General features: G+C 38.7%; 1 protein-coding gene across 1 annotated transcript in view; it reads right to left on the bottom strand.

The window, feature by feature from the left end:
- Positions 1-11,435, bottom strand: part of SMG1 (SMG1 phosphatidylinositol 3-kinase-related kinase) — a 117,785-nt gene that overhangs the window by 5,141 nt on the left and 101,209 nt on the right. Inside the window, exons 50-56 of the mRNA XM_006892716.1 lie at positions 11,207-11,433; positions 9,190-9,340; positions 8,915-9,104; positions 6,960-7,429; positions 4,041-4,178; positions 1,995-2,147; positions 10-93 (exon numbers count right to left, since the gene is read on the bottom strand). Of these exons, the coding sequence (XP_006892778.1) occupies positions 10-93; positions 1,995-2,147; positions 4,041-4,178; positions 6,960-7,429; positions 8,915-9,104; positions 9,190-9,340; positions 11,207-11,433 (1,413 nt within the window). The remainder of the gene's footprint in view (positions 1-9; positions 94-1,994; positions 2,148-4,040; positions 4,179-6,959; positions 7,430-8,914; positions 9,105-9,189; positions 9,341-11,206; positions 11,434-11,435) is intronic.

The raw sequence follows: 11,435 nt of genomic DNA, 5'->3' as shown, positions 1-11,435 counted from the left end.
TAGTTCAAATAAGGCAGCATCCAGGTTTAAGGCTTCTGCAGTTCTAGTTCTTAAACTTTCAAAATGAATGATATTGCTGCAGAGGAAAGTGACCTAGAAAGAAACAAAAAAAGATGGAAATTATTTCCACAAAGAATCTAGTTGCAACTAAGAACATGAAAATGATCAGTTCATTCCAAATGTTTATTTAGGACTAGAATGTGGTTCTTCCTCCCCTTCATATTTCAAATATACAGGTGTACATCCCTTCGGGGATGTAACTTTCTAATAAATCTATTATTTTACCCTAAAAACAAAACAAATTGGAGGGGGAAAACTCACAAAAACGTGGCTCTTCTTGATAAATAAAGGTTTACCTTGTTTTATTGTACTTCACTATTCTGCAAATATTTCCGGGTTTTATTTAAAAAACAAAACAAAACAAAAACCAAACCCCACAACTTGAAGGCAAGTTTCTGGAAACCTTAGCCAAGGCAGGATTATAAGCACCATTTTCCCAGTAGCATGTGCTCACTCCGTCACACAGTTTGTAATTCTCAGAATATTTAAAATCTTTTCATAATGCTTTTGTACACATAATAAACTACAGTACCAGGCATCCACAACTTGATATGCACTGGGAAACACATGCTCAAGTGATTTGTTTTATCATAACACTCACTTTATTGCTACAGTTAAGAACTGAACACATATCTGATATATGCCTGCAGTTCAATTCCTAACAAAAGCTTAAATAAACATAATTTTTTATTTATTGTTGCTTTTGATAACAGTATTTGTTTATTATTATTATTAAAAATACTAATGCTTTAAGAGGTAATAAAAAGCAACTCATGTTCCAATGTTTTGTGGACTCGACTCTGATTAATACGCTCTGGGTTTAAACATCTTTTGAGACCCAACTATTTTGAAAAGCAGGTATTTCATAAAATCTTTGCTGTGTCAAGGCCAAGAAGCATTTTGGTGGCTTTTTTTCTCCCCCCTCAAAGGATCCCTTTTCAGGAAGCTGGTGTGATTTATTCAACTTTGAAGCTTAAAACACATTCATGAAATTATATCCATCAGGAAGCACTACAACCTTTTATATATAAGAAGCCACTTTGAAAAGAGTCTTAGTATTTAGCTGCAATTGCATTATGTCCAAATGTCACAAAACATTTCTTTCATACTAATTCCTTTTCTAAGTCTACACTTAACTTTACGATGAAGATCACAAAATACTGGCTAGGTATTTGATAATAAGCATCTTTGTAAAGATCCTAAGATTTTTTTTTTTTTAATTTTTTATTATTATTTGTGTGTGTGTGTACCGTCAAATCAGATCTGACTGGTACAGGAGGAGATTGTTCCTCCTTCTTCAGCAGAGCATCTGGTGGATTTGAACTGCACACCTCCGGGATTGCAGTGCAGCTTCTTGCCACTAGGCTACCAGAGCTCGCCAAGATCCTAAGATTTTTTTATGATAACACTGTTGTGAATCAATATTGGACTTAGCAATGATTTAAAAACTAGTGACGGATATATGTATCATCATATTAGTGTAGTTTTGTGCCTGTCTGAAAATTTCCTTGAGTTTTCCCTCTCTCATTTTTCTGGATTCACAAATTCCTGGCAGTGTACATATCATAGAACATTTTATTGCCCTGTGGGGAAAAAAATCTGAAATACCTTTTCAAACCTTTGTTGCAAATGAGGAAAACCTCAGACACTTATGAAATTTAAATTGCTGTTTCTTTCTCAGTACAGGCTTACGCCATTCGTTACTATTTCACTCAAAGGCAGTAAGGGCCTTGGGAGATACCAGCTGTGGCACAGCCTAAGGGAGGCTCCCCAATACCTATCAGTCCTTCCCCCTCCACAACCTGGTGCTCAAAGAACTCAAAGCTTTCAGTAACTTATCCCACAGGAAATTCCACATCAGTTCTATCGGTTAATGATTCTATCATTCTGTGACTGAATGTAAAAAAACAAAACCACAAGTTGAGTCACCATACCTGACTTGCTCTTTGGCTCTCTTTAAGGACAAGATTTCTTCTTTCGGCTATTGTGGCTTCAAAATCCTGGAGTACAGGAGCCAGAGCGGGATTGGCACCACCTGCCCACTTGAGTCGCTGCTCAATACTTGCTTCAAGTGCTGCTAGCTTCTCCTGGAAAAGAGTCAGGAGCATCTCAGTCAATGTTCAGCACACCATCCATGCTCCAGGCTGACGGCCTGGAGACTACAAAGGTTCAAGAGATGGACTATGAGGTATGAGTCATTTACGCTACTGTTATTCTCTCTTTTATCCTGCTCCATTTTTTGTGGGGTCGGAGTGCAGATCATGTATCAGCTAAAATGCTAATCTTTAACCAACCTTTTGAAATTTATTTTTATTTCACTTTGAATGAGTCTAATCAAGACTGGGAGGTAAGATCTGGTTTTCAGTTAATTAGCCTTAAATTTGCAGTTAAGTTTTATTTTACTTTTTTTAAGTCTTTAAAAAAACCAAACAAAAATTTTGCCATGACAGTGCTACTGCACCCTATGTGCTATCAACAAGAAAATACATTTATACTTTTGATTATGAAAGGTCAGGGAGCTCTGGTGACCTGGTAGCAAGAAGCTGCACAGCAATCTCAAAGGTGTGTGCGCGAATCCAACAGATGCTCTGCTGGAGAAGGAGGGACAATCTCCTCCTGTGCCAATCGGATCTGACTCGACGGTACACAACAACAAATTCTCATCTGATCATGAAAGGTGAAAAATCGTTAATTCCACAGATGTCGTTAAGTGCTAAAACCCCTCCAGTTTATAATAACAACATTTTTGTGCTATTAGCCAATATTTAGCAAAGAGAAATTCATGTTCTTCTATTGTGTCTCTCAGAAACAGAGAGAAGCATACACTACTTCCCTCTTAAAAAAATCACAAACGGTCAGAGTTCATCTTCCCAAATTAGAAAATATAAGATCTGTAACACCAGTAACACCAGGGAGGCACTCTCTCCTTAGACTATCCAATAACATCAAGTCAAAAGAGCAGCATGTGTCCAAGGATCAAACCCAGAATGTGGATAGAACAGGACAGAAGGATTAATGGCAATGAGAATTACAGGAAGGAGACAAGAAATGTGCAGTTATACTGGTACAAAACAGTATGTGTCTGATCGGGTGAATGAACTTGTTTTTGTAAACTTTCCAATAAAAATTAAAAAAAAACCTTAACAAACCTGCAAACATAGCTATTCTCTCATAGCCTATATAAAAAAGGTTATTTCTGTTTTGAAGGACATGAACTTCAAAAAAGTTTATTAATTTTAAGGTAGCACAGAAATAATGAACCTTAATTTTTCCACTAATGTTGTTATGTGCCATCGAGTCGCTTGCAGCCCTAAACTCTGTTCTGTCCTGTGCCAACTGCACTGTCTCTGACATAGGGCTCGCTATGAGTCGCAAGCAACTCGACGGCACATAACAACAACAAGGCCACCAGAGATCCCTAACTATACAACAAAGGTAAGAAATGCTGAATCTTCTTAGATATTATTCATAACAAGTCAAACAAACTGCACATAGGAGACATGGAGAGGTACACATTTCAAAAGATAGAGAAAATAATCAAAGTTCTTCTAATTATACAGGTTCCCTTGGTGTGCAAGGCAATGTAGTTACAAAATCTACTAAAAAGTCTCATGCATTTTTACTCCTGGTTTGATATACTGCTTCAAGACCCAACCTTGACAGTTAAGAATTATTAAGAAAAAAAAATACTTAAAAATAAAAGTGAGGGGGGGAGCTTCTTTGATTTAGAAGCCAAGGACAAACATGTAAATTATTTTTTTTTTAATTTTATTTTATTATTTTCTGTGTGTGTACCATCAAATTGGATCTGACTGGTACAGGAGGAGATGGCCCCTCCTTCTCCGGCAGAGCATCTAGTGGATTTGAACCTCATATCTCTGGGATAGCAGTGCAGCTTCTTGCCACTAGGCCACCAGAGCTCCCCTGTAAATTATTTTTAAAAAATAAAATGTCCAAGAATATGATGCAGTAAAACATACCTGAACTGATGCAATCGAAGTTTCAATCTGGCTCAGAGTGTGGAGTTTCTTTTTCATGCTGGTTAGGATAGCAGAACGAGGTGGAGGTGTGACTGACATGGCCTGTGGTCGGTTGATTAGGAGATCTTCATGCTGCCACTGCAAAGTGGGGAAAAAAACTTGGCAGAATAAAACCTCTAGATAAATCAGGGAAAGGAGATGTGAGTTCATTAAGGGCAGTGGCGGTGGACTGAGGGGACAAACAACCAGCATCAACAATGGGGATGGGTTCAAAGAGTAATAAATACAAGATGAAGCTCAAGTACTTTTCCCAGGCTGTAAATCGCACAAGAGAAGTCTGCCCATCTTTTCCCCCTTGAGACATTGGTAGATCAGAATTGCCAGAGAAGCACTGCCTTTGGGCTAGCAGTGTAACCAACTCCCAGTGGACTAAGATGTCAGAACTCCCTTGAAAGAGCAAAAGCAGCAGCAATATGAAAGAATCACAATCAGGTAAGAAATTTCCTGAAATAAAGAACAGCTGATACATTTCTAGACACAGCGATATACAGTATTTAACAGTAATACTGAAGATATTTCCAGTCCTTAGGAAAATCCAGTACACACACTCCCCCATAAGTCTGCCTTACGAATAATCTCTAGTTAAGAAGCTGGAAATCGGAGGGGTAACGAAGAGGGTATGTCCAGCAGGGAGTTGTTCAGTGGGCCAATCAGGTTACTGATGACTGCGGAACAGACTATACCCGTGACGACACAGGGAATTAGCAGACGACATTGGTACATGCTGTCAATACATCCAAGCAAGGCCTAGAGCCAATAGGGAAGAAAGTTATGTCCACTTTTTAACCATAAAAAGGTTTTGCCCCTAGGTGGACAGATGAGGGTAGTAACAAGCCAACAGGTGACCTTACTGGGCTCCTAGCTCCTCTGAGGCCTGGGGTTCAAAGCTGCTATGAGGTGGTGGGAAAGGAGTAAAGAAAGGCCTGGAGGATGATGTTCGGAAGAAATGCATGCAAATTTCTTGATAATCCAAAGGATCTGAACTGGGCCTGACTGAAGCCCTAAAACCAAGAGACCTGCCAGGTCAGGAAGCAGAGCAGGACTTGGACAGTGAATGAAGATTTGCAGGGGTGAGAGTGGAGCCTTGGAGGCGGCTCTGTGAAGAAAGTTCTGATCCAGCACAGCAGGAAGGAGAAGTGGTTAAATCCTGGGCCCTCTAATCACATAACTCTCCACTTCCACAAACGGATAATCTTCCTAACTAGACTCAGCAAATCAGTAAAGTTTGCTGTTGGTGTCATGTGCATTGCTGTCAGAACCGACCCATAGCTGACCCTCCAGTGGGTTTTCCAGGGCAGTTTACTGCATGGGAGAAGACTGTCCACCCTTCTCCCATAGAGCTGCTGGTGGATTTGAACTGGGTTTATTTGAGATTTCACCACAGCTTCTTACTACTAGAGCACCAGAGCAGTTTAGCTGTTATTATTTCTTATGATTTTCTAAATTTAAGGGGGGAAAAATTCAACAAATGAAAACAAGGGAGAAAATAATCTTCCATTTTCAGGGAACAATTAAACTGGTCTCTGGAAGCTAACTACGTTGATAAGAGTAGGTAGGTGTATAATAAATGCAATTTTAGAAGTTTAGCTCAATTACCCGTTTTTGCTCATGAGCTAAAGAGTACAGCTACTGATAAAAGAAAAATGCTGGTTTCATGCACCGAGCGGCAACTGCCAACACCAAAAATAGGAAGCACTTTTTGGCTCCTTAAATATTACCCCTTGCGTTAAAACCTGAAGTTACTGACTATATTGACGCTTACATCTGACAAAGAAAAACATTTCTATTGTGCAAGAAGATTGTACAAAGGTCATCCCAGCTTGTCCTTAGAGTCATCATCCTTATTATCTTCCTACAGAAAAGCAAATCAAACCTTAGGAAACTGAACTCACGTTCAGACGCCTGATTTAAATCCAAATGCATCTCACCTCTGAGCCTCTTCTGTCTTAAAAACAAACTCTGAGTCAATTCTAATTCAGTGATCTCTAAATACTCAAGTAAAAAAGCAAAGTTCTAAAACCAATTCTAAGATGAACTCATCACACCATTAAAATAACAGGGAGTCAGAACTCACTTCAGAAAGAAACTTAATTAAAATTTCAGCAGTCCAGAAAGCATATCAACACAATAAACTCAAAAATCACTGTCATCAATGACTCATTGAAACCCTCTGTTGGGTTTCTGAGGCTGTAAATCACAACTACAATCTCCCGTTTACTTAGTGAAATACAGGAAGAAGAATGCTGCAGGATTGAAGAACACTCATCCAGAAAGCTACATTATGCAGACAGAGGACACTAACTTGCTTGCAAAAAGTAAAGCTGGCTTGAAGCACTTACTAAAGATGATCAAAGACTACAGCCTTCAATATGGACTGCAACTCAGTATCAAGAAAACAAAAATCCTCACCATGACACCCAACAGCCAACTTTATAATAGAGAAAGAGAAGACTCAAGTCTTCAATGATTAATTTTACTTGGATCCAGGTAACACCCATGTAAGCAGCAGTTAAGAAATCAAAAGACATGCTGCATTGGAGAAATCACTGTCAAGGACCTCCTTAAAGTATGAAAAAACAAAGATGAGAGTTTTAAGAGTAAGAAGTGCTTAATCCAACGCTTGGTAATTTCAATTCTTTCCTATGCATCTGAAAGTTGGAAAATGAACAAAGTTATAAATGATCAAAACACAGAACCATGTAAAAGGGGAAAAACAAGTAAATGGATAAAAAGCACCAAAGTACGAAACATGAGCAGGTACTTTAAACATTTTGCCCTCTTTGTTGTTTTATTTTAAATATCTTCCGTTTCCCCAATTTCACACACTGAGGAAAATGCACTATAAAGAAAAGCACCTACCTGAAACATGGCTATATGCAGCTGGACGCGCTGCAGGCTTGTCTTACAGGAAGAGATGCTGGTTTCCAGCCTGCGCACCAGGTCGTGCTTCTTCCAGGCAGTGTCGTAAGAGCTTGCCAACACCGTTGCCCTATTCATCACCAGCTGAGAGAACTTGCCAACCTGGATGTTGTGCTCCACAGCTTTCTTACACAGGTCGTCCACAGAAACTTTGCTTTCAGCACCGAAGTCCTTTGCTTCTACTTGGGCAATAATGTCTACTCCCAGAGCACTAATGAAACTGCAGAGTGTGAGCCCAAGGGCTTGGTTTGGTAGACCAATTAAGAGCTGCCTCACAAAGTCAGCTGTAAAGGCCTTGATAGGCTTGGCCATTTGGTCTTCACTAAAACAAGAGTTTCTAAACAGGGTTTTCACATTGACAATCTGTACAGGTCCATTTACAGTATTTTGATCTTCTAGTGAGCTTGATCCTAAGTAGAGGAAAAATGTTTTTTAAAGTATTTCATACAAAATAAAAATAAAGTTACAATACTGCTCACTGAAAAAGTATAGCTTTGACCTACAACCAGGAGAGGATAAACGAGATGAATGGGACCTTCTAAAAATCAAATCTCTATGCACATCCAAAAACTTCTCCAAAAGGATAAAAAGGGAATAAATAATTGGTAATGACATGTCTGATAAGGGACTTATATCTAGAATTTATAAAATACTCGAGGCACCACAAAAAAAAAAATAAAGAAAAATAACCCAACTGAAAAATAGGCACAGGATATGAACAGACACTTCACCAAGAAGACATTCAGATGGGGAACAAACACATGAAGAAATGTTTAAAATCCCTAGCTCAAAGAGAGATGCAAATCAAAACAACTGTGAGATATCAACTCACCCCAGTAAGAATAATAAGATTTGACAGAACAACAAACAACAAATGCTGGAGAGGTTGCTAAGAAACTAGAACCCTTATTCACTGTTGGTAGGAATGTAAAATGATGCAACCACTATGGAAGGCAGTATGGTGCTTTCTCAAAGTTGGAAATAGAAATACTATTTGACCCAGCAATTCCACTACTGGGAATATACCCTAAAGAAACCAGAACTGCCACCCAAGCAAATATATGCTCACTCATGTTTACTGAGGCTTTGTTCACAATAGCAAACAGCTGGAAACAATCCCAAGTGTACATTAACAAACGAATGGATAGAGAAGCTCTGATATATTCACACAATGGAATACTATGCAGCATTGAAAAACAAGGAAGGAACTCATGAAATATTCTACAAAATAGGTGACCTTATGCTGAGTAAAATATCTCAGCCACAAAGGGACAAATACTGCATACTGCCACTGTTGTAAAGTGGAACTGACATTGGTCTTGGGGGAAATTAAGAGGGGATAAATAATGTATACTGCATTGAAACAGATGAGGGAGAGAACTATTTAGGAGGAATATATGATTAAGTATTAGTGTCATGACAAGAGTCCAGAATGAAAGCTGCATCATGGAGTGGACTGGGGTTAGGGGGTGGATTATATAACAATGAAAGAAATTTTTTTTTTTTTTTTTTTTTTCTTTTCAAAGATAAAAGCGAACTGGAGGCGAGGGGCAGGCAGGGAGGAAGTGTGCAACAATGAATGGAAATCCAGTGTCTGTAAATTTTCATTAAAATAAATTAAAAAAAAGAAAAAAAGAAAGAGTACAGCTTTGAAAGCCAGAACATGTTTAAGTCTTCCAGAAGCCTGCAGAGAAGAAAAATGCAGTGACAGAAAAGCAGTAAGACCACATACACCCTTGTCAAGGGCAGAAAACCTGAGGCCTGGGAACACAAGGCAGTACCATCAACTTCTGGCTCTCAGAGGCTTCACTGCACGAATATTAAGCCTACTCCACTCTGCCACCTTCCAAAGTGCTAGGTAACTAAATTCAGCATGTTTAAATAGGAATTATTACCTGACAGTGTTTTGGAAAAAGTACCACAGAGTCTGAAGAATTCCTTAATTGTCTGTAGTCTTTTTAGAAAGAAAATCTCTTCCAGCACCTGCCGATGATTATCATCATCAAAAAAATTGACCTGAGTGCTTCTGGCTTCCCTTATGATGTCAATCTTTCGCCATGCTATAGGAATCTCCATCTTGTTTAACTGCGTAAGTAAAAGAAAGTTTACTAACCATTCTGCACATAATAAACTACCACACTTGCATTATCCATAGCAAGCAAATATTTACCTTTTCAACTAATAAGCCAAAAGCAGTTTCAACTTGGGCAAACATGCCATCAAATGCCACCAAGAGCATCTGGCCGGCTGACATTTTCGGTGTTTCATCAACGGAGCCATTTCTTGGTTGGATTAATTCACCATACTGAGCATGCAGTATTCTGGGGGCAAAAACAATGAGATCAAAACTCTCACTGAGAAGTAATGTATTTTGAGAGAGAAAGAAAAAAAAATATCTATACATCTCAAAGCAGGAGTTTAAATTTTAGGAAGTTTTCTGACATTAATGCAGAAGAGTCATGCTAGATGGTATTTTAATGTCAAACACATGTAAAGCCAACAGTACAAGATCAGTATCTGCAATTATGTATTTGATTACATTTTACGCAAATCAATTTTTAAAAGCACAACATAAATTATTAAAGCCTCATTTGACCCAAAGAATGTAAAATAATAAGAACTTTCAATACTAATACTGTCAAACACAATTTGAAAGCTTGTGAAAGCCTAGGAAACTGCCAAGTATGTTCACAGTCCTAACACACGGTAAGCCAATGAAATCTGCCATATTCGTCAAGGTCCATTTTAAAGTTTGTCCACCGTAAACGTCAAGTAGGTCCACTGTAAATGTACAGTCTGTCACTGTAAACAATATGCCATAAATACAAACTTCTTCAGAAATGCCACTTCACAGTATCATTAACACAAGGTTTACACTGTTCATTTACCCAGGTGCAATTCTAAATATGTAACATTAACAGAACATGTAACATAAGCAAAAACACAGCTGTTCAGTTCCTATCCTACACTTACTAACCGCAAAACTAACTCTAACTAGCATTTTAACTTTATCATACACACACCAAAAAAATAATTTCAAATAGCGATGGAACCTTTAGTAGAATAAAGAAGATAAGCCAACAGAGAAATCTGTAAAACATAAAAGTTGGTTAAAATTTTCCTTGACTTAAAAGTAAGTTGGTTGGTTGTTTTTTTAACAAGTCACAAATAAGCAGATGAGGGATAAAACTGCCCCTTTGAGTACAAATTAAAGTAACTGTTCTTAGACCGACAGTAGGGGAAGTCTGGATGAGCAGTTGCTCTTAGGTGCCAGAGAGTTGAGTTTAGGCTCAGAGTGATCTGGTGTCAGAGAACAGAATGGCCCCACCGTGTGTGTTTACTATGCTGTCATTTCTCCAGGGTCGGTCTTCCTCCAATGGAGTTGCCAGACAGATGTGAACCACTAACTTCCCAACCCTCGTTAGCAGCTAAGATCAATTGTTGCACACCCAATTGTTCAAGTTTATAATTAGGTATGTAGATTTGGCACTTAATTTTTGTAAGGTCTCAAGTGCTCAGAAAATGAGAGGTTTAGAGTCTAATTATGGATATAATGAGTATCCACAGAAATTGCCCTTCTACAGGTTCAGCTTTAGAAGCCTCACTCTATTATGTGTATACAACTATCTCACTAAAACAAAGCACGTAACATGAGATAAAACTGCACAGAACTATACAAATGCTGGCAGGCTTTGGTGCTAGAACTCTAGGGTGCTCTGTGGTAAGAAACTGCACTGCAATCCTAAAGCCATGTGATTCGAATCCACCAGCTGCTCCACAGAAGAAGGATGGACAATCTCCTCCTGTGTGATTTACTGTCTCTCAAAACCTGCTGGAGGGTCAGCTATGAGTCAGTCCCAATGGCACAGTATACACCACCACACTCTACACCCAAGTGTATATATGTGATGAGCCCTGTATACTGTACCCTGACAATTTCGATGTTGTTACAGTACTACAGTCAGGTAAGATGCTAACATCGGAGAAGGAGGAAGGGTGCACGAGACTTCCTCATATAACTTCCTCGAAATCTGTATTTATTTCAAAAGTTTGGGGTTTTTTTTTAAAAAAAAAACACCAACAAAACCACTATGTGTAACCATTTACATCTCTGCAGTAAAAGAGGCTAAGAATTTTGTTATCTGTTCTCTTTAGCAAAGAAACAGAAGAAAACTAGAATCACTTGCCTGGCAACATCAATGTAATGAGCGTGTGTTTCTTCTTCCAGGCCCATAGCTGTGTTTCTTAGATAGGCTTGGAGAGACTCAACCAGAGTCTGTAGGGGAACGCCATCAGTCGTCTGCTCAATAAGACTGTCCAGTTCATGAAGCATACTTTCTAATGTGTATTCCCCTTTCATTAAACATCTGAGGGCTTCTGGAAATATGATTTGCCGGAAATTTGAGTTCAACTCCT

The sequence above is a fragment of the Elephantulus edwardii genome, unplaced genomic scaffold, assembly GCF_000299155.1.
Source record: "Elephantulus edwardii isolate Elephantulus edwardi_28Jun2011 unplaced genomic scaffold, EleEdw1.0 scaffold00117, whole genome shotgun sequence".
Classification (NCBI taxonomy): domain Eukaryota; kingdom Metazoa; phylum Chordata; class Mammalia; order Macroscelidea; family Macroscelididae; genus Elephantulus; species Elephantulus edwardii.
This window is presented reverse-complemented; position numbering and strand designations above follow the sequence as displayed.